The following is a 24,826-nucleotide window of genomic DNA, read 5'->3' on the forward strand; positions in this document are numbered from 1 at the left end:
ACGCCCAAATTTGATCAAAATTCAAAAGTGAATTATTCAAATATTTTTTTAAAAATAAGGCAATTTATTATTTAAAGAAAAAACAGGGTTCTAGTTCTTAAAATATCTGAAAAATAAAAGTATGTATATTAGTTTACTTACTCCTAGAAGTCAAATCCACTCTAACTACTACAATGCTTTTAGGTAACAAAAATTTATAAATAAATAGTTAGCGATTTGAATAAGAAGAGGAGAAATTTAAAATAAATTTTTTTACGGTAATAACTTCAAATATTGCTAAAACAAAGTAAAAAGATAACAAACGTTTCTACCCTTAAAAATATTTTGAATCGGTTTAGTAGAGTTTGAAAACAAGTCCACGGTTTGAAAAATACTTAAAGTTTCATATGCAAAAGCTTTACAGCTTTGTCCGCCAAGCTTTACAGTATACATTTGATAGACAAATAGATACAAGAATAAATAATAAGCAAATAACAACAAAAAAATGGAGCTTCAATATTAAATAGTCGGGGTGGTTATTTTTTAAAGTAATGCGTAAAATTAAGAATCAAATTTTAAATTTCCTCCCACAAAATATACCATCATTCCCAAATTGAAGATATTCTCCAGAATATAATGTACAAACGATTAAATAAGTATGCATTGAGTAACTTAAAAACAAAGGCACATTTTTACATTCAATACCTTTGTTCAAGAAACTAACTATACACATCTTATGAACCTATAATAAAATATCCAAAACAAAGAGTGCAATCTATTATTATTTACTAGCTTCAGGATTCTTCCAAAACATGGCATTTCTTTCTTTTTTCTTTTTTTTAAATCTGAATTTTGCAGTTTATTATCAGATCTTAAGTTAAAATTTAATCCATTCTTAAAATATACAATAAGACAGATTTGAAAAATGTTTTTTTTTAGTACTTATATTCCTAATAGTTTCAAACTTTTTCCTGTAACAGAAATAACGTTTCCACAATATTAATTGCCATATAAGATGCTTTATGCTAAGATACTACTATATATGCTTGTAAAAATTATGAATTATCTTTCAAAATAAAAGTAGCTGAGTTGTAAAACGAGTTTTCGGGAGAAAAAAAAAAATAACAAACTACGAAGTGCGTCATCTTATCAAGCTTCATTTTCATTAATTTAGTCAGTTAAATGAAAATCCCAATTAATACGCTTTATTATCTACAAATAAATAATAAATTAGAGCTTTAAAATAATACACAATATTAAGTTAACACGTATAAAAATTCAGAAAAAGATCTTAAATTTTAATTTAGAAATCGTCACAATAGTTAAATGGACTAGTAATTATATTAAGAACATTAAAGACTAACAAAATAACGAGTTAAAAACCAAAAGACGAAGTTAGGGAAGTAAAATAAGTTTTTTTCCGCTAAATGCACGATTCTTACTACCTCCTTCCAGTTTCCATAAACTAGTCTAGTTAATTCAAAAAGCTGCCTATTCTTTTAAGAAGGAAACGAATCTGACATGCATCAAAGCGAAAATTAGGCCAATTTCAGTCCAGTGAACCAATTCGCCTACGAAAAGAATGCAGATAGTAAGATTCTGATTTTCGCGATAGTAAGGCGTGTGTTATTAAAATACCTTCAGTGTGATAAATTTGCTTTTAATAATTAGAGCAATATTTTTTTCTAGTAAAGGTACGACATTTTAATTGTAAAATTCATAAAAATCAACATTAGTTAGTGAATGAGAAAAATTTTTTAAAAAAATTTATAAAATACAGGGTAAAAGTAGATAAAAAAAATATATTACTTTTTGTTAATCGAATAATAAGTACACATACACACGTTGCCTGTAGATTTAAAACTAACATCTGAGAATAACGCATCTAAGGATTTGATTTTAAATTTGTTTTTGAATCAGTTGTAAGTTAAAGAATGTAAATAAAATAAGATGAACTGCTTAATTAGCAGTACAGTTTAAGATAAAAAAAAATATTGAAAACAAGCATCTATTACCAGTAAATTTAGAGATATCGATATAGTTTTTAAAATAAAACATATTTTGAAGAGTTCTTTTTTTTAAAAAAAATATTTAGTGAATGATGCATTTTCGCGATAAAAAATCTTTTGTAAAAGGACCTTTAACGGATCGAAATTTTTTCGGAAATAACCCCTGAAAAATAGGAAAAACTTCAAATGTTTTTAAATTCAAAAATTTATTCATTCATTCTAATATATATCATACATACTTGTCAAAAATATTAGAATCGTTTAATTGTTATCTTTTAATTTTATCGATTTATCTATTAATGTTTAGGACAAATTTATATTATTCTTTTTAAAAATAATCTAGTTATTGATAATTCTCTGCAAACAGGCTAAAATAAGGTAAAAGAAGGTTATTTTAGTTTTTTCCTATAGAAAAATTAAAGAGTTATTAGTTCAGTAATATAGTTAAAAGGTGTCTTTATTACCATATAAGTTTGAAGTATTATTTGAAAAAAATATTTTTTATTAATTTTTAAACCTAAAATATCTCACTTCCTCACACGCAACTCTAATAACCTATTAACAAAAACAATTCTCACGGAAATATCTATACTTTTTATACTGAACCGTAATCTTTTAAAATTAACACTTGTTGTATTATTTCTATATATTAATTTTTTGCTTTTTAAATGGGCTTTTATTCAGCAAAAAAGTTGGAAACTCATAATTTATATCACTTCCTCACTCATGGCAATTCAGAATATTCCAGATAGATACCATTATTTTGGTAGAAACAGTGCACATGTTTTGAAAAAATTGCAAAATAAATTTTTATAAATTGAGAAAAGTTCTTCAAAGTGTAAAAAGGAACTAAATAGGCAATTTAGATAAGTATTATGATTACACTCTCATCCCCTTAGTTAAATTTAAGAAGTTAATTTATTTTCTAAAAATGGATTAACACGTTTTTTAATTTCCTCTAATGGAATAACCAAAGAATATATGTTATTTTAATTTTATTTATATCAATAAACTTCTAAAGCAAATAATACTTATTTCCTCACTTACTCTCTCATTGTGAGAGAATGGCACTTTAGCATTTACTACAGCTTTAACTTCAAAAGCAAATAATGCTTTTTTTTCTTTCCCCCACTGTGAGAAAATGACATTTTTGTGAGGGATTGGTTCTAGTGTTTTTAAAAACTAACACAAAAAGATATTTTTGCTTCACTTTGTAATCTTTTACAGCAGTTAAGAAATGGCATATACTTAAATATACTAATTAAAAAATTACTTGAAACATATTTATAACTAAAGTTATAATTCCTGCAACAGGTTATCATTCCCTCACTATAATCAAAACCCACAGTAGTTTTTTAAATATTAAGAATGACAGACAGTGTCTAGTGCCTTGTCTCTAATCTCATTACAAGAAAAAAATTAAAATTTCACTCTTGGTCCCTATCACCGACCCGCTTACTGACCATAGCCAGTCATGCTTGACTTCAGCGTTCTACTGGGTATTTACGATCAGTTCGCTGCGGGACTAACTTTAATATAGACACTACTTTACATGTGACATACTTATGAACCCAGTTTTAAGTTATGCCGTACTTATGAAAATAAAATACAAAGTTACATTTAGCCTCATATCTGAACTAAAATACAGATAATAAAAATTAAATAAAATTATTTAAAACAAATAAAATTTAATAAATTTAGAAATAAATTAACACAGATAAATTTCTGAGGATCCCTTCCCTACATAACCATTTAAAAGAGAAAAATCAGAACATTTTTGCTTTTCCCTTTAATTCTGCAAATTAACTTACTACTATAAACTAGAAAGCAAAAGATGAATAAGTAAAATTTATAAAACTGTAAGTTAGATGGTTAGGATTATATGCATACACATTTTTTTAATCATTGTCATGAAAGTCCTTAATAAGACTTAAGCAAGTTAGCACTGGCAGACATAAATAAAATGAAAAACTTTTTGCAAACATGAAATCTTAATTAAAAAAAACTAAAAAAATTTTTAAATCTTATAAAGAATTGCCAACAAACATGATCTCTAAATTTTGACAAAAGTTGTTGAATATAATTCATATTGCGTAATAATATTTTGCAATTTTCACAAAATTCTAACTCAAATTTAGCTATTTCTTAAAGATATAAAACTGATCACTGACTTACCTTATTTTATCTTATTTTTAGAAAAGACAATTTAATTGATTTTTCAATGAGTTATGAAAAAAATAAATTCCAAGAGCATAAAAAGCTTTCAGTGCAAGAATCTGTGTATCACGTAAATTATGCATGATTTCACATGTAAAGTTAACTAAATTATGCATATCTACACATCAGATTTAAAAGGTTTCAACAACAGCAACAGATAAACTGACATTACTACCATAAAGTACAACATAGACTAATTCCCTAATTAAAACAATTAATCACTGTTATCCTTAATTAAACTTATTATATATTTTAATAATCAAACATAATTAACCTATTAACACATTTATTAATGAAATAAACATTATCAGTACATTTCTTTTCATATACAGTACAGAACCCGTTATCCGGAAATCAGAAAACCGGAAAACCAAAAAACCGGAACGAAATTCGATAAATTTTCCCACCATTTTTTTAAAAATAAATTTTTTTCCTCATAAGATTTTAGGATTTTTCTTTCCTTTTTGAAAGATGTTTACCATACCATCATTTTAGAAATAATCATTACTGTATTACTTCATTGTTTTTTCTTCTTTTTAAGATTATTTCCTAATATTTTTTTTTTTTTTTTTAGTTGGGTTTAACAATAAAAAAACGGCTTTTTGTAGCGATTCAGAAAACCAGAAAAATCAGTTATCCGGAATAGCGATGGTCCCGATCGATCCGGATAATCGGTTCCCTACTGTACTACAAACTTGGATATTAATTAAAAAATCATGAAATATGTATGATCTGCCGAGAAAAAAAAAAACAATCTTTGCAATCACTCTAGTTAAAAAAAATAATTAAAAAAAACTCTGACATTTAAAAGTTATTTTTCTAATATAATGCAAGGTATAAAGTAAGAAATTTATGAAATTTCCTCCTCCCATAACATAAAGAAAACAAAAAAACAGAAAATATTTTAAAGCAGATTTTTTTCTTCTTTTTTTTCCATTTTTGAACCTCAATATGATAGTCAACATATGATAGTCAGGCACAGTGAACTAAGCAAGCAAAAACTGAAGAATTTATTAAAGTGCTAATAGGTCTGATTTCCGATGCATTTGATCACATGTGATGTTCTTTATTGGAGAATAAGAAAAAAAAGTGTAATGAGAGATGTTCTTTATTGGAGACTATGTGTAAAGTAGGTACAACAATGTTAATGCCATTATATAGGTGCACCACACATGGCAGTTACCATGAGAAGGATAGTACTGCCAACGTAAAATGAAGCATATTATCTTTGTGTAATTTAAAATAATCAGATACACTTATTAAGTTCTGCAAATATGATATCAAGTTTTATTTTATGATCTGCTAATTTAAAATATCATCAGCCACTACTAGCAGAACCTAAATAATATTTTGAATTTTCTTCCAAAGCATCAAAATTTTAATTTTAAGTTTATATAAAAAAAAAATTTTAATTTAACAATTTATAACTATTAATTGAAATTAATCGAGTATTCTCTGATCGTTTTAAGTGAGTCTGATTGAATGAACTCCTTTGAATAAATGCCATTAGTAAACAATTACTTCTGATCAAATAAAAAATACCATTTATTCATGTAAAATTAAGTCAACTTATTTTACATTTTATGATGAGAATAGAAATAATTTCAAAAAAATCTTTCTACAAAAATTTAAAAGGTTTCTAATAAACAGCACAAAGACGAAAAATCTATAAACAGAAAATGATAGACACATTTACTTTATAAAAATACTAAGGGTTATTTTCTAATTTTGTGTACTTATATAAGGAATATTCAGTCATGAGACCTCTCGTCTCAACTACATTCACTTAATAAGTTCTATGAAAGAGATGTTAACAAAAATTCGACTCAACATCAATATTAAAAAAAAATTATAAATTAAAATTCCATTTCTTGCTTATTATATTAATAAAAGTTAGTTATAAGTTCATGCCGATAATATATAAACAAAACAAATTTATTAAAATTGCTAAGATTAATTTTGGGATATTTCCATATTGTGATCAGTCGCACCAACTACAATCATCAAAGTGCGAAATGAATTTTAAAGTTTCAAATTTCTTAAGAAAAAACAAAGAAGTGTGCCCGTGGGTCACTACAAGTTATACCCTACAGGTCGCCCCCTTTTCGTGATATTTTTTTTTGGTTTCTCACATCCGCTCTTTGGAAGCTGTCAAGATTGGGTGATTATTCTGCTGCAGATCATGATAGGGAAATCTTTTAATTTTTATCAAATAAAAGTCTAGTCTCTTTTAGAAATTAAATTTATGAAATTGGATTTAATATAGCACAGAAAATTTAAAAATCATGCTTCTTTAAAAATAATTATCTTGACTCAGTTGCAGCAAAACTTCCTGATAAGTTCACGATGAAAATTGATTCTTGAAATTTTCTACCATGCTATTATTTACATTCAAATAATTAATACTAACATATTTTACAATAAGCAAAGCAGTGACAGCTTTTAAGATATGATAAAGCATAAAAAAAAGACAAATATTGGGACAGCTTATTACAATTATTCAATCACATAATATGCCTAATTAAAAAAAAATTGCTTTGCCATATAACAGTACCATTACTAGATTAAAGGTTATCGATGAATAAAAGTTAACAAAGTTTACAATATGCTTCAAATATAGAAAGCTAAACGCACAAAAATATCTAAGTCTTAAAATAATTTGAATAAATTACACAGTATGACTTTACTGTTTAGTTATGAGTAAGTTCTGCCTTCTTAATAATATAAACAAATAAATCCAGTTCAAAATCTCACCTTCATTTGAAAACAAACTCCACAATTTTGCTAAAAGAATACCCATTGTTTAAACACGCTCAGAGAAATAATGAATTTATTAAAAGCACAAAAATTCTCCTTTAATTTGATTTACGACATTACACATTTCTTTTTCTGTGATCTTGAAAGACCAAACCACGAAACATATTTACAATTTCTTTCTGTGGCTAATTTTGATTAAAATTGTTATTTTGTAGACTGTCATACTTACACTTTCTGATAAGATTTCAAAAGTTTTCATAAATTTCAGTAGATGTCGCTAGTAAATTGGAAATTAGTATGATGTGTTTCATTGGTTCAAGAAGTATTTTATTAAAGGTTCGATTCTAACTTTTACTGGAGAAGGGACTCTTCTCACTGCTAAAAAAGAATTTTTGAGACTGTTAACCTGATTTAAGGGCCACTCACACTGAATGCGATTTTTTTTCAAGTGAAAAAAATTGTACCTAGTGTGAATAGTCCTTCAAAAGCATTCCCATTGGTTGAGATTGTTGCACTTCCGATTACGTCGGAGAAATATGAAAACCTTATTGGCGATCGAAGTGGGCTGCAGGTGGCGTAGAGCAGAACTCTTTTTCTATGGCAACACTTCACATGCTTTCCCCATTAGTGTGTGGAAAGTCATAGAGGAAGAAAGTACGTTAGTTTCTCTCTTGATTTTCATATAGATTAAAATCTTTTAACTTGAAAAACTATATGGAACTGAAAACTACATTAAACATAGTTCTAAAGAAAAGTATCACGGAAATTTTAGAAAATATTTTTATTAAGCAAAAAGGAAAAATATTAAGAAAAGCGAAAATATCGTAGTGCATTTCTATATAACTGAAACGAGGAGGAGACGGAAGGGAGAAGGGCTAAAGGCATGAAACCGGTCTCTCCCCAGATGGCGTATTCGAGTGTTGCGATCGCGAATTGGCAAAATGTATTTCACCCTGAGAGACTTACCAATCAGGTTCTTTTTTTCTCTCGGCATTAATCGAGGAGGCGGCAACTGCATTCAGTGAAGATGCTCATGAATTTTATATCATCGCATCTCGTTCACATCTCGAACATATTACAATGATCCATCATCTGAGAAATGCATATGTGGCGTGTTAAGACTCTTTCTCCAAGTAGGTTTATGGATGGTGTATTCAATATAAAAGTAAACAATAACAATCTCGAGCTGTATACCTGCTCTAGCACCGGTTAGAAAGTTTGCAATTGCTACAGCTCATTCTGCGAGGCGATATTTTCAAACGGATAATTTTGTTTTCGATAATAGGAGTAAATCAGATAATTTCTGAGCTCAAATCTGCCGTATTTCTTAAGATATTGATGTTATTGAGTAATTTCGGTGAGTATGATGTGAAAATTTGCTTCAGTTATCGATACACATAGTGTTAAAAAAGGTCCCGCAGTGGACAGATCGTTAAGACACGTTTCCCAGCAGATCACCGAAGTTAAGCATCACTGGCTGTGGTCAGTGTGCGGGTGGGTGACCACTTGGATCAATCTGCGTAGGGACCGAGGGTGTGCGGTATTGGTCCTCGTTAAACTGTTCTACTGTAAAGTGCTCGACGTCGTCAGGCTACCGAAGTGTGGGTGCCATCCCCTAGCAGAGTATCAAAATCGTGATGGCATGTCTTCGGATCATCCTCAGGGGTGTTTCTCAGATCGTCGCAAATAGCCCAACGTGCAGCTCTAGTGCGACGTAAATTAACTACAACTACAAGTGTTAAAAAAGGTGGCATGGTTACTAGATTTTGAATAACTCGCTTTTTTGGCAGTGCTTATTCGGCCTCTTTCCATTTCTTTATTAGTGTTTGTTCTTGTTGCAAGCTGCGCACCATTTTACGTCAGTGTTCGCGCCTTTAGCATTGTAAACAAAAGCATTATTTGCATTGAAGACACGAGTAATATATAATCAAATACCACGTTTGAAAGAATTTCAAGACACAATGATCACGTTGTGAGCCAAATGGCTTTAAAATACACGGGAAACAGTAACCCGAAAGTATAGGCAGTATAGAGCTTGCAGCGTTCCCTAGTGTAAAAAACACCATCCATACCATCTTGATGTTCACTTTAGCTTAATTAAACCGGTTTTCCAAGCGTTTAAGCTTTCTTAAACTGCTAGTGGAAACAAGAAGACCGATTCTCATAACATACAAAATATTCGCAGATGCGATTTCGGAAATATTACAAGAGAAAAATTCAATATGAAAATTCCTAGATGCTTTTAAAAACCTGATCATAGTTCGTTAACCAGGAGTTGGAACTTGGTTCCACCTCCTCGGACGCTGAATTAGTTTCAGCGCGGGATAAAGAGGAAAAATATCTCCGCCCTTTAAATTGAGGCAACCCTTATAGCGTGCCAAACGCAAACAGTGAATTCTGTTACACCTTTCGTTACTCTAGCTAATTAAATATATTTTAAATTCAAAAACTGTTGTTTTCGAAGCAAAATGTTTCAAAAAGGACAAACTATTGGCGATCGCAACGCTCGAATAAGCCATTTAGGGAGAGACGCCATCTAGGGGTTTCATGCCTTTGACCCTTCTCCTTCCCTCCCCTTTTCTCTTCAGTTGTATAGGATTGTACTACGATATTTTCCATTTCTTAATATTTTCCCCTTTCATTTCATAAAAATATTCTTTAAAATTTCCGTGATGCTCTTCTTTAGAACTATGTTTAATGTAGCTTTCAGTTCCATACAGTTTACCAACTTAAGAGATTTTAATCTGTATGAAAATCAAGAGAGAAACTAACGTACTTTCTTCCTCTATGACTCTCCACACGCTACTGGGGAAAGCATGCAAAGTGTTGCCATAGGTAGGGAGTTCTGCTCTATGCCACCTGCAGCCCATTTCGATCTCCAATTCACTGAAAAGAGAGAAATATCATCAAATTTATGAAATATTTAATGTTAAAAAAATGCACATAAAGATTGCGAAATAAATATTTTTGTCATACAATAGCCAAATAGCAACCTTGTTCAGCATTGTTGACTACCTTCACCCCAAAATAGCGAAATAGTATCGTCGGATATCACGTGATGTAGGCGGAGCCAAGTGCCCACTCCTGGTGAACGAACTATCGTTGCATAATTTTTATGAGTGACTGCCGCCACGTACTCATGCGCATCTGCAAATTTGAATGCAGTTAGAACGGTTCCCCAGTCTTGACGTCCCGCAGTGGACTGATCGTTAAGACACGGTTCCCAGCAGATCACCGAAGTCAAGCATCACTGGCTGTGGTCAGTGTGCGGGTGGGTGACCACTTGGATCAGTCTGCGTAGGGGCCGAGGGTGTGTGGTATTGGTCCTCGTTAAACTGTGCTACCCTAAAGTGCTCGACTTCGCGCGCAGGTCGTCAGGCTACCGAAGCAGGGGTGCTATTCCCTCCGTAGAGGATCAAAATTGTGATGGCATGTCTTCGGATCATCCTGCGGGATGTTTCCCAGACCGTCGCCCATTGTGCAGCTCTAGTGCGACGTAAATTAACAACAATAACAATAACTTAGTCTTGACCTGATATTTACCTGCGAAAAAAAGCGACAATCAGGCTTTTCCAAATACGCTTATGCGATTTATTTTTCGCATCTTGCATCCAGTATGAAGTGGTAATGAAGCAATACCACTAAATGCGATTCACATTTGCAACCACACATCGTTTCGATTCACGCACACACGAACAGTTCATCTTACATGTGGAGTTGGGTACTGATTCGATGAGTCGAATCAGTGACTCGAATCACTGAATTAATTCGGTGATACAAATCACCAACTTGCAAATGATTGGAATCAAGATTCGAATCAGTGATCCGCATCAGTTGATTCAAATTAGTTGATTTTACCGATATAGTTTTAAATTACAGTGAATAACTCTTTCTTAAATTTTAGTCAGGTTTATTTCACAGTGATACAACGTCATATACAGTTGAAAATATCTAGTAAAACTTAGGAGATTATAACGTATTCATTATTAAGGACTTGAAATTTTCCAATTAAAGAATTCAATGAATTCAGATAAAAAATAAGTGTAAAATAAAACATTTATTTTGTAGTTTCTTAAAATTTACTATAGTTAAAAGTTTTTTTTATAGCATTTAGCAAAATATACAATATAATTATACGAAAGATGTAATAAGTATATTTATTTACGTGAGAGAATTCATTAGCGAGAAAAAATAATAACTTTTTTTCTATCGACATTAGCTAAAAGAAAAATATTGATAGGTAAGTAAATTTTTTGCAATTTCGAATTTTTTTGAATAATTTCATTCGATTCACATGATTTGCCATTATGTCGTTATTCAAATCAGTAATCAATACAGCTAGATTCGAGTAATCTGAATCAGTGCATAACAATTAGTCATTCGAATCACATGGTTTGACTCAGTGATTTAAATCACTTGATTCGAATCACTGATCTGAATCACTTGATTTGAATAGTAGTCCGAATATCACGATTCGAATCAGTGATCCGAATGACTTTATAAGAATCAGAGATTTAAAACACATGACGTGAATCAGTATATCTGATTCAAATGATTCGAATAGTGATATAAATCGCATGATTCAAATTAGAGATCGGAATCACCTCATAAGAATCAGAGTTATTAGAATCACTTAATTCAAAATTTTGATCCAAATGGCGTAATTTGAATCACTGATCTGAATCACTAGGTTCATAAAGTGAATCAATTCACATGATTTGAAAAATATGTCCGAATATCTTGATTCGAATTACTGACCTGACTCACTTGTTTCGAATCATTGATCTGGATAACTTGATTTTAATCACTAATATTAATCACTTGATTCGAATAGTGACCCAAATCTTATGATTCGAATCAGCTATACAAATGACTTCATGAAAATCAATGATCATGTGATGCCAGAATTTGGCATTACATATTTATTTCCTATCTTTTTAAAATATCCTTCATTACTTAAGCTTATTTTTATTAATAGAATTATTTTTAAAATAAATCAAAAACTTAATCTTTTTAAACGAACATAAAATATTTATTTCTTCTCTTCCAGATCAATGTAACGGATACTTTCTTTTTATTTCATTATTATGCAGACATATTAATTCACTGTCGCCTCTAATCGAAAACAAAAATCTATTTATAACTTTTTATTCTAATTTTCCAACGGCTAAATGTTTCGGTTGCATGGTTATAATAATTCACATAAATTTGTTGGCAACTCGTGATCGCCAAGGTGTTCTTTTTAAACCCATGTTGATATGCTAGTTGGCTTTGTTTTTGGCTATGATATACGGTGATAAATCGCCACCAATTATGGATCTCCTACCCATACTTTCTCTGTCCGTTGAGAATAAATATATTACTTTTAATTTCTAAATTGGTGAGGCTGGGACCCCTTTTGGGGGCCTCCCAGTCTCAATTTTCTAACCGTCAGAAATGTTGTTCTGCCTTTATGATCTCTCAATAGAGAGTATTATTATTTCATCCCTTTAAGGGATTTCTTAATTTTATATGTGATGCCAGAATTTGGCATTACATATTTATTTCCTATCTTTTTAAAATATCCTTCATTACTTAAGCTTATTTTTATTAATAGAATTATTTTTAAAATAAATCAAAAACTTAATCTTTATAAACGAACATAAAATATTTATTTCTTCTCTTCCAGATCAATGTAACGGATACTTTCTTTTTATTTCATTGTTATGCAGACATATTAATTCACTGTCGCCTCTAATCGAAAACAAAAATCTATTTATAACTTTTTATTCTAATTTTCCAACGGCTAAATGTTTCGGTTGCATGGTTATAATAATTCACATAAATTTGTTGGCGACTCGTGATCGCCAAGGTGTTCTTTTTAAACCCATGTTGATATGCTAGTTGGCTTTGTTTTTGGCTATGATATACGGTGATAAATCGCCACCAATTATGGATCTCCTACCCATACTTTCTCTGTCCGTTGAGAATAAATATATTACATTTAATTTCTAAATTGGTGCGGCTGGGACCCCTTTTGGGGGCCTCCCAGTCTCAATTTTCTAACCGTCAGAAATGTTGTTCTGGCTTTATGATCTCTCAATAGAGAGTATTATTATTTCATCCCTTTAAGGGATTTCTTACTTAGGATGAAGATGTGGCCACACTCGAAATCTTAAATTATACTTAATAAAATCTAAATTTACATTCAACGATTTGTACATCATTTCCTGGAAACGTTATTGTTTTATTCATTCATTAATGGCCTAAATGAACATTCACTATACAACTATACGGCTAATGACGGGGAAGCAAAGACTTCCCTCATCATAGATCACATGATTTGTATCAGTTATCCGAGTCATATAATTTGAATCAGTGATTTGAATCACTTGATTCGAATCATTGATCCATATAGCATGTTTCAAACTTGATTCAATTATGCATCTAAATCACATGATTCAAATCTTTGATGCGCATCACCCGATTTGAATCAACGATTTGAATCATTTGATTAGAATCACTGATTTGAACAACTTCATATGAACAGTAATCTAAATCGCATGATTCGAGTCAGTTATCCGAATAACTTCATAAGAATCAGTGATCCGAATCGCATGATTTGAATCAGTTATCTGCATAATTTATTTGGTTAGTGCGCCAAATCGTATCATTCGAATCACTTGATTTGATCATTGATCTGAATCACTTCATAACAAACAGTTTTTTGAATCACAACATTTGAATCAGTGATTTGAATCACTTGATTTCAATCTTTGATCAGAATCGCATGATTCGAATTATTGCTTTGAAGTCACTTGATTTAAATAGTGATCCTAATCAGCCTATTCGAGCGAAATTCCGAACCATATAATTTGAATCACTCATTGATCCAAATTATTTGATTCAAGATCATTGATCCAAATCTCTGTTTTCGTACCACTGATCTGAATCCCTTGACTTGAATCACTAATCAAAATCCCATGATTTGAATCAGTTATTTGAGTCACTTGATTCAAAGGCAGCCCTGTCACTGCGTTATTTTAGCGCAAGCCGAGTGTTTTATTTAACTTGTCTTTTGTCCCTTTTTTGATTTTAAAAAAATTATTCATTTCATATTTACAGATTAAATGTGACATTTGAACAATAAAAAAGAAAAGTACAGCGTACGAAAAAAATATAATTTAATACATTAAAAATTAAAGACGAAAAGTACGAATCCTTTTGGAAACAGCACTTTCAGAAAAAAGAAAAGCAAATCAATTGAAACAGGAATCAATAAAATCTCTACCGTCATCTAAATTAATGCCGAGCCAACAATCTGCCGATCAGCCCCTTCTCGGAATTTAAAATTCTTGGGAGTTGGGAAGCTGGAAGGAGTGGAACATTAGTTGTTTACAATTGGTTCATTGGAATTATATGCAGACCGGTCTGTGCAGAAAGCAGGGAACTGTCCTTGCATCAGAAAGGTTCTGGATTCGAATCCCGGGCAAGGCATGGAAGTATCTTTCTCTCTGTGTGTTCTATGTTCTTCTCCTTTGTGTGTGTGAATGTTAACCGCCCTAAGAACGGGTTGTGGCTGTGTGAATGGTGTGGCAGAAGATCTTGGCCATAGATGGCGCCACTTAAAAACAAGAACAATCGCACCACCTCTGCCTAAACAGGCATACGACAAAAAATGGAATTACATACATTTGCAGGCTTGTGTGCTCACTTTAGGTTTATAAACTTTTGTCAAATCGAAAGACAGATAGCACAATACAGAGAAGGACAGCATAAAGATATTTTCAGGGTAGCTACGGGAACCAGGATAACATTCAGTGTAACTACTTTCACGCTTTGCACAGCATTTAGCGGGCGATATCGCTCGGCCAGGGTCGCCCTGTTGTTAAGGATAAAAAAAAGTAACAATAATTTATATATTAATAAGTAAAAAAATCACACCTTCTGAGAAGTAAACCCATTTTTTTCTAAATGATTCGCGGCAGTCTTAGCTCTGGAGCAACTCCCATGCATTCATTCTAGTGTTCCGTACCAAAGTAAAATTAATTTTAAACAATTTCATATGTACCGATGTTAAATTGATTATAAATTAGGAGGTACCGATATTAAATATATTAAGAAAAGGGGGGTTGTTACAATTAAAATATATTATATTCAGAGAAATGGGTTATATAAATTTGATAGAGGTATTCAGTCGATAAAGTTTAAAACAAATAAAGGAATTAAAAGAGATTAATTAAATAATGAATTTTGATAATAAATTTGGATCATCATTAGTTGATGTACGGAAAGGCCAAAAGTGTTCGAAAATAGTGGAAGGAAACATTGCTAAAGTGCCACTGGAATTAACCCAACAGCAAGGGCTCGTGGTCAAGATAAAGTTAAAGGACGACTGAATAACATCAATGAAATTATACACAACAATAAATGAGTGGTAACTACCCTCTAGTCAAATAAATACAAATAAAAAACGGAAGAGTTACTCACCTCGATGGACAATCATGAAAACATCTTTGAGTTGTCGTGGTATTAACACACCGTAAAGAAAAAAAAACAGGGAGACAGATTCTCGATGAGCATTACATTTATTATATTTTTTTACAGGGGACAAACGAAATACCCTGAGTGAGAAGGGTATAGATAATCAATTTTGGTAAGAATTGGCCAAATTCATATATATAAAATGATAAGAGAGAAAGGGGGGGGGAAATGGCCCAAAAAATGTAGCTTTGGGGGGGTTTGGCATGGCTCACTGACCACGGAGGTCAGCTCACCAGCCACGCCGCAATCCCCGAGAGAAGTGTACTTGACAGTACCAAAAACGATAAAAATAATAATGGCGTCCCCTTAAGCGCGGGAAAATTCAAGTTATCTAGGAGAAGGAGGAGAGGACGACTGTGATTGGATCACAGGACGGGTAAAGCAAAACCAATCAATGTAAATGAGTACTCCCACATCATACCAAATAAGGTGCCAAAGGGAAGAAGTCCCCAAAAAAAGGCGTGAACACCCCAAAAATTCTAAGAAAATCTAAAAATCCGGCTGGAACCAGAATCACCACGTGCAAAATTGAAGGTTACGTGAAAGTGATGGGAGAAGAAGTTAAGTGGTGACGTAAATTTAGAAAGTGAGGGAAAAGAATGTCGTCCTTGAGAAGGACAGTGGGGTCAGGCGACCTTGAATTGCAAAAGGTGAAAAAAGATGACACAAAAATGTGTTATTAACGTAAAAGTAAAAGAAACATTTCCAATTCTCTTCACAGAAAAAAAATAGGGATAAAAAATGAAAAGAGAAAAAAAAGGAAAAGTACAAATACTATCAACTATGAAAGATTAAATTAAATTTAAATTATTTACATAAAAAACCGTCACACAACACTGTGACATGTTCCTTTTATTTTTTATATGTTATTCTTTTTTACAAAATAGGTTAAAAAAAATATGTAGTGTTTTTTGACAATTATCAAAGTGTAACTCCGTAATCTAGAAATTTTGAGCCCAAAGCAAAACAAGGGAGCTCCTGGATCAAACCAGCTATCGTGGAGAACTTTTTAATGAAACTAACCCACATATGTGTTGGAGGGAGAGGAAAACTACGAAAACCTCCCGTGGTGAGCTCAACAACAAAGGGATTTTTATCCAAAATCCATCTACTAATGAGGATATTTGACGTCAGCGCTGTGGTAGATGCTTGTTAAGCTGTTATTACCACTTGGGATGCTTGACTAATTGAGATTGTAGGAAGATAATGTACTTGTACAGGTACTAAAGCAATAAGTTTCTTCATGGCCCTCCAAAAAGTATATAGATCTAAGGTTTCACAGGATGCAAATAAAAAATGTACCACTATTCATAAAAATTTCAAAATAGTTGAATGTGTTACTATTAAAAAAGCAGTTCGAAAGAAATTACAAAAGCAATTCGGGGACTGGTAAACGCAACGAGCTAGTTCAACTTTTATTATTTTTTTCTTTCTTCGTGTGTGTGTGTGTTTTTTGCACTATATTTGTATCAAAATTAACACGATAATTTTAAATCATCCTTTCAACGGTAAGGTAAATACGAGGAATAATTTTAATACTTTTTTAGAAGACTATAAAATGAAATTGAGGCACATAAATACTGCCAAAAAATGGAGAAAAGAAATATTTTAATGTCAGTTTTATAATAGATAAATCATTTTTATCAATTTCATTGTAGAACCACTCACTGATTCGAATCATCGAAGTGATTCACATTCCTTTGATGATTCGAATGCAGTTTGAATGCTACCTAAATGACATGTTAGGGCCAAATCACGATTTCTTCTTCTCGAGTAGCTAAAACCCAATTAGGAAAAATTAAGTTTCTTGTGTTACTCCATTAAAAAATATCGAATGTATAAAATTTGCTACAAAAAAGCTTTACCTTTACTTTTATTGTGGAGGGCGTTGGTATCAAACTATAAAAAGAAGTAATTGTTCTGGATAGAGAACAGTATAAAGGTAAGATTAGGTAGCGCTAAGGCTCAAAATTCATCACAAAACGTCCGGGATATTGCTGCCAAATTATTTTTACCCCTAAACTTAAAAACCCGCGACTTCAAGTATTATTTTACTTGTGGTGTTTACAATTAGTAGCATTCTTCCGATTTATCTGCAAACGAATTTAGACTAGAAAACAAATTGGACGACTACAAACGAATTGGACGACTACAAACGAATTACAAAAACTCCACCAACATGCTATGATGCAAGCTGAAAATTAATAAATTCATCTAAATATAGCCATATAAGAAATAGCACTCAGAACAAAACAAAACTTACGCTTTATTTATGTCATGATATTAAATTTAAATTAAACTTGAAATCAATTTATTTAAAGCTTCCGATTTTTTAGAATTTATAAATTACAAAAATTATAATTGTTTAAAGATATCAAATAAGGTTTCATTGTTTTTCTTACAACAAAAGGAGATTTAAGTTAACTAAAATCGTGTCTCCTGACCTACATCGAGGTTTCAATTCTAGACCATACCATTGGTAAATATTTATAATATAACTAAATATAAATTATTTTATAAATAATATAAATTCTACACTAGATAATAAATATGAATTATACATAATATAAATTTACATATTTAACTAACATATTTAACTAACGTACTCTAAACTCATAATTTATTAATTGAATACTTATTTTACAGCTATTTATTTATCTAAGTGTTTCATACTTCAAATTTATTAAGTGTTGATCATGAATAGGTGTTTGTAATTTAAATTTTTGTAATAAAAATTATAAAATGTTTCTAAATTGGATTTTTTCCATCATAAAGGTTTTACTCTTTATTATTTAATAATTTATTTTATAATCGGTGATGAGCAGCCGACCCGATTTCCTAACACGATCTTCCAATTAGAGACATATTATCTTCTATAATATGTCTCTGGATGGAAGGTAATTGATTGATTGATTGATTTCTTCATTTCAGAAGCTATCAATGCGGTGCGTTATTACTTTTTCCTTCAAATTCACTAAACTGCAGTTTTTCAACAGACCAGAGCTCCTGAGTTGAGTGATCTTGGAAGAGAATGCATGACCTCATGTAGTAACAAATACAAAAATCTAGAATGGATAAAGCAAGATATTTTTACCTAGAGCACTATCAAACATAAATTTATTTACTGAATTAAGAAAAAGTTGTAATTTTGATATGTCAGATGGTTTCTATTTAGATGATTATTTGAAAATGGTTTCATTCATAGTTCAAAAAATGCCAGTATGTTGGTCGCAATATTGCAAGGAAGAATACCCTGTATTGCATTTTGTTATACCAATGCAAGCTTCAAATTAGTTAAAACTTCCTTTTGAAAAAGCATGATAAAACTCACTTTAAGAAAGTTTTTTATTTATTCGCGAAGTTACGGGATTAAATGTTTGAACTCAAAGGATCCTTCAATAGAAGATAAAATGTACGCGAAAATCGAACTGTCGTCATTAATAATTTAAGAGTCTTCTATAATCATATTTTAGGAATAAAATAACACAGACTCATGGTCTAGATCGAAAAATTAAAATTACAAATTTTTCAAACTACTTGAATATGAAATCTTCAATTTCTTAAAACAATAAATTTAAGTATATTTAAAACTGTTAATTTTTTTTTTAAGTATATGCTTAAGATTGATTACAAAAAGGTAAGAAAAAAAAGAGTAGCTGACAATAAGAGAGACTGAATTATCATTATATAAGGTATAACTCACTTCAGTGAACTAATTATAGGAGTTATTAAAAGTGCTTTTGTCAAGCCATTGTTAGTTATTTGCTGTTTTGCAATAATCGTGATAAAATTTAATTATTTCAAAATAATTATGGATATCATTTAGTTAGGTCGCTTATGCTGTAGTTTGAAAATAGAAGAAAAAATATTTGAGTTAAAGATACTAAAGATATGAAATACCGTAACTTTTGTTTAAGAATTTGAAAGCAGAAAAATTTGAAAGCAAAAATCATTGTTCAATTAAAATTTCTTAGGTGTGTTTGAAGGTTAAATGACGGGAAACAACAAAACTATCTTTTTGTAAATGAACAATGTATTACTGAACATAAAACTTAAAATTCCAAAAAGTAGAAAGAAAGTTTGGTTGAGGAAAAAAGAAGAAAGATTTCCTTTTCACTTTTCTTCCAAATATGTATGTAGATTATTTTAACCCATTACAAATTTCTCAAAACAATGCCTTATATATCATCAAAAAAGTAAACAAATCTTTGTCAACTCTCACTTTACCATAATCCATTTCATGTATATTTATGATCTTTGTTTTCGTTTCTACTTTCACTTCAATTGCTGAATTAGCACCTTTTCTTGAGATTTCTAGGTGACCAACTTTAGGTTGAATTGACTTTCAAGACCTCCGCGAGGGTCGGATATCGTATTATTGAATCCATAACTAAGTCACAGCGACATGATTCTCAGATATATAAACAATGGCACTTCCTGCTTAAGCTTGTTTTGCTGTAGTGAGACGAGGAATGAGATGTCTCTTTTGGAGCAATTTGTAGCACTAACCTTAGGCTTTTGTGTGTTTCATACTAGTTCAGCTCCAGTTCCTGGTGAGAAGCAGATGGGCATACCAGATTCTGCTTCTGCTGAAGATGATCCACCCTATCCGTATGTTTTTGGTTACCAATCTGAAGACGGTCTTGGAAACAGTCAACATCGCCATGAGGAATCTGATGGTACTGGAATAATTAAGGGAAGTTACGGTTACAAAGACATGGAAGGTATATATCGAACTGTTAATTACACTGCCGACATTAATGGATATCGTGTCGTGATTCAGTCTAATGAACCAGGCGTCGAAGCTTTGAATAATGGTGACGCTGTCATAGTAGTGTCTTCCGATCCAAATGTGTCACCGAATGCTGTGACTTCGAACAGGCCAGGGAAGTGAATGTGTGAAATTCTTTTATCGAACGTTTTTATGGGATTTATAAAAGTTAACCATACAGTTCAGGATGCTGCCTACTGTTGATGATTAAACTATAATTTTTGAATTGAAAATTAGCTACAGAAAATTTTAAAAGGTAAAGGGTAACTAATTGGGTCATCTTGAGATTATGTTTATGGCAATACATACGTGGTTGCGATTTTTATTTATGGTATAGTTTTGTTGTAATACTGATTTTTGCATGTAATTGCAATAACTTTCTTACAAAATACTATTTTTTCAGTATAATATTAATTTTGAATCTATCTGTGATAGTGGTGTTTCTTTAATTTATTTTAATAATTATTATTTTCTTTAAGGAAATAATCTAGAAATGGAACTTTCAGATCCACTTTAATTCGGTCCACTGTAATCAACTTTAATTAGGTTGATTCACTACTCCATACTTTAAAAGATACTTTTAGGGAATAAATTCACTTTATTATAATTTTTTTTGAATTAGTATAAATTTAACTTGAATATTAAATAAAATAGTTTTTAAATTTGATTATTTTTTAATTCAATTTTATATTAAATAGAAAAACTACATTTGATAATGCTCTGTGAAGTTAAATAACTGTAAAGAAAAGGTGATTTGTGAAAACGAGGTTTTTTCCACAGTATGACTCATCTTTACTGAGTAATAACTCTCGAGGAGAAACAAATTTTCACGTTATTGATTTGTCGAAATTTAGTAATCCTCAAAATATTACAGGTGGCGATCAAATCCTCATTTTTTGTGAAAAAAGGGATATAAATCATTCTTCCACCATGGTTTACAGTTGTTTTAAACTTTTATTATAAATAAAATTTTGTATTGCGAATTTTATTTCTATTTATAAATTTAACTTAGTTTCCAATTTTTATAAAATTTGGAAATTCATAATGTTTTAATTTCCAAATAATAACTAAATTATTAATAAATTAATCATTAAATAATAAACTTTTCGATAAAAATTATTATGTTACTTAATTAAAGCTTTACTAACTATTGAAAAAAATGTAAGAAAATTTATCAGAAAATAAAATTTATAAGAAAATTTACAATTACTTACAAATTACTAATTGTTATTAGCAAATTCAAAATTGTTAACTATTATTTAAAAACGGAAAAAATATAACCAGCTAGTGTAAAATTGTAAATAAAGCCATGCTGATAAAATAAATAAATAAATAAATAAATAAATAAATAAAAATGAAAATACGTAAAAGAATAATTTCTGATAAGTTCAAAAAATAACTTTATGTAAGGAATTATGTTTTCAAGTATGTGATTTTCATTTTTAACTTATAATCTTCCATTATGTTGTTTTATAGCTGTACAAGATTCTAAATAATTTTCGAAACTAAATGCTAAACTCAAGTTCTTCATGAAATGTTTTTTATCTATCAGGAATTTTCAATTTTTTCTGAATATGTACATTTGGCAAAGTGAACTTACGAAATGTTATATATATATATATTGAAAGGTTTATGAAGATAAAAAGATTTAAACAATAGTAGAGTTCGTGGAGTAAAGCAAGCAATGACAATTCTTATTACTTGCATTTATTATAATTGTGATCAATATAATTAATTGCATTAATTACAACTGTGATCTCTTTTAAATACCTAAAATGTCTATTATTAGCATTTGAATATATTTATGGCTATCATGCTACAAAAATAATTGATAGTTATTGTACACAGTACATGGTTATCATTATAATAATTTTAATACTTAAATATTTTAATGTTGCAAGGTAAAAGCAATAATTCATTCTTTTTAACAAAAATTCCTTTTGTTTTATCAGCATTTTTCTGTTATATGACTATTTACGTAATTGGCAGAACTTTTAAGTTGATATGCTGTCTTTGAGTCGAAGCAGTCTTGATTTTTATACGTGCTTTTATTTATACTTTTCTTATTTTATCTTTGTATTGAAAATTTATGACAGGAAAAACTTCCTTTTTATTAATTATTATTATTGGTTAGTTTCATTTTTCAGTACACACATGATTGTACTTATCAAACCTTATTCAGTATATTATCAGCAGAACAGCAAATTTTGCTATGCAATTTTGTCATAAAAAATACATTCTCTAAACACATCTTCCGACCCTTTAAAATAATTTATTAAAAGTATTATTTTCCAGAAAATTCAGTTTCAACTATGCAGTTTCAACAATATTTATTTTATCGGAGCACAATTTATTCATTACATTTCTAATGTAAACTAATCTTAAAATAAAATTTTGTTCAAGTGAAGAATCATGAAGTTTATGCAACGTATTTCAAAGGTAAATGCATTAAAGTCAGAAAAGCATTTTAAATATTTCCATTTAAATCTAAGACATTATTTGATCAGTATATATTTGAACAGCTCTTTGAATTATATATTTGAATAGCTCTTTGAAATATGTATAAAATGATTACTTATAATTCTTAATAATATTCAATAACTGAGAAGGAATTTCTAATTCGCTTTCACTTTAAACTGAAATATTTCTAAGTTATATGCTTTGAAGGAGTATATTTGCTTGGAGTATCAAAGATTCTGATTTTCTAAATTAGGAGTAAATTTATAGTAAATTTAAATATTTTATATCAAATATTTGAATAATATTTCTTTGATTCAATTTAAATGTTTGCTGATTATATGAGGCCTGTAATTTAAAAAAATTGTGAATTATTAAAACTATAGCGTGACCGGGATTATAGTTGATTTCTATTTTTTATGGTTAAACTGAAATACAACAAAATGAAATTGAGAAAAAGACTGATTTTATTTGCTCAAAGTACATGGGAACATAATATATTAACCTGTGTTTATTTAAGTACAGAGAAAAGAATTCTGGTAAAATTACGTACCGCATGGTACTCACGTATCTAGTAGAAAAATTATAATTCTGGTTATTAAATCCAAAATACATACTGTATTTAAATAATTTATTTGGTAATTTTTCGGTTCATATGGTAACAGTTTACCAGAAATTCTGATTTTCAAAATTATAGATCTTATAACCACACATTTAGTAAAAAAGACAAAACTGTAAAGTATATTTATTATTTATCATTATTTTATTATTTCTTTATTGTGAAACTGAAATATATACAAATGAGTTTTAAAAAAAAGATAGATCTTCTTTGATCAAAGTGCATGGGAACATAATACATAAAACTGTGCTGAATTGCAAACGGCAAAAAAAAAATCTGTTAAAAATACTGTACTGTATGATAATGACATTTCATGTAAAAAAAAAAAATAAACAACATAATCTACGCTATTTAAACCGTTAATTTAGTAATTTTTCCGTTCATATGGTAACGATTTACCAGAAATTCTCATTTTCAAAATTATAGTTCTTAACCGAATAAATGTTTTTTTTTTCCTTGCCATGGTCAAAGGTATAATAAAATTACCAAACTTTACCATATTTACCAAATCATATATTATCACAACATATATTGTTGTTAATTTTATTAAAATTATTACAAAAGCGCTTCGGTAAAAATTTTAGAGCTTTTCGGTGTTCTCATAGAACCAGAAACACGGTAAATTTTACCATATTTTGGTAGTTTTAACCATACTTTTTTTCTCAGTGCATACGTTCAGTTTGTGTTTATTTACAAAAGTTTAATTAGTGCTTATTTATATATGTTCTGTGAATATATTATATAAAGCTGTGCTTAGTTACGCAAGTTCAGTTTGATGTAAATTTAGAGTGATTTGATTAGTGTAATAATAACTACTGTTCATTTGTAAATATTATCTTTTAATATTTCATTTTTTAGACATACTTAATATTGCTTATTTATAACACATTTCGTAATTTTGAAGGCTTTTTATATTTTGTAAAATCTTATTAATATATGTAAAATAAATTTTTCCAAAGCTTATTTTGTAAAATATAGAAATGATATTAAAGTTTGATATTTTTTGGTACATTTGAAGGAATTTCAATTTATAACGTGTATGAAATATAATATTCAGAAATATTTTTATTCGTGTGTATTTAATTGATTATCTTCTGAATTTTAATGAATTATTTTAAACACATGCAATAATATTTAAAATTTGAAATTTATTATTTTTATTTACATTCATCTAATATGGGAATACAAACTGTTTTAGTTATTTTATTTTAAACATTAAGATCATTTTCTCGTAACGTCTTTTAATTTAGTTTCAACATTTCGATTTTATTTTCTATGCATTAAAAAAATTATTTTTAGACTGAATTTTACAAATTTGTAAAAAATATTTTAAAAATTAATAAAGATAAAAAAAATTCCATGCTTGTAGCTTTTAAAAGCTATTGACAGTGTTTAGAGAACAAACCACAAACTGTCACGATACTTTAGTTAACAAATTGAGAAAAAAACTACGAATTTCAAAGGTTTTCCATAAAAGGGTTTGAGAGCGTGTCT

The 24,826-nt window shown here is 29.7% G+C and overlaps 2 protein-coding genes across 3 annotated transcripts in view; one reads left to right on the forward strand and one right to left on the reverse strand.

Annotated features, from left to right (window-relative positions):
• The window catches only part of Arl5 (ADP-ribosylation factor-like 5), a 47,972-nt gene extending 32,510 nt beyond the window's left edge, over nucleotides 1-15,462 (reverse strand). Inside the window, exon 1 of one of the 2 annotated variants that reach the window (XM_087157387.1) lies at nucleotides 15,432-15,462. In XM_087157387.1, coding sequence (XP_087013513.1) covers nucleotides 15,432-15,447 — 16 coding nt within the window. In that variant the 5' untranslated portion in view covers nucleotides 15,448-15,462. Of the gene's footprint in view, nucleotides 1-6,959; nucleotides 7,223-15,431 lie in introns of those variants that run through there. The other variant, XM_016074632.4, reaches the window with a different exon arrangement.
• A 4,118-nt stretch (nucleotides 15,463-19,580) lies between these two features.
• LOC107456693 (cuticle protein 10.9-like) lies at nucleotides 19,581-20,590 on the forward strand. The gene has a single exon (XM_043041456.3). The coding sequence runs from the start codon at nucleotides 19,891-19,893 to the stop codon at nucleotides 20,377-20,379; it is 489 nt and encodes a 162-aa protein (XP_042897390.1). The 5' UTR covers nucleotides 19,581-19,890; the 3' UTR covers nucleotides 20,380-20,590.
• The last annotated feature ends 4,236 nt before the right edge of the window (nucleotides 20,591-24,826 follow it).

This window comes from Parasteatoda tepidariorum, chromosome 2 (assembly GCF_982258835.1).
Source record: "Parasteatoda tepidariorum strain Cologne lab strain chromosome 2, Ptep-v5.0, whole genome shotgun sequence".
Classification (NCBI taxonomy): Eukaryota; Metazoa; Arthropoda; class Arachnida; order Araneae; family Theridiidae; genus Parasteatoda; species Parasteatoda tepidariorum.

Excerpts from the sequence above, each read along its gene's own strand:
- LOC107456693 (XM_043041456.3), top strand. The coding sequence starts at position 19,891 with ATGATTCTCAGATATATAAACAATGGCACTTCCTGCTTAAGCTTGTTT.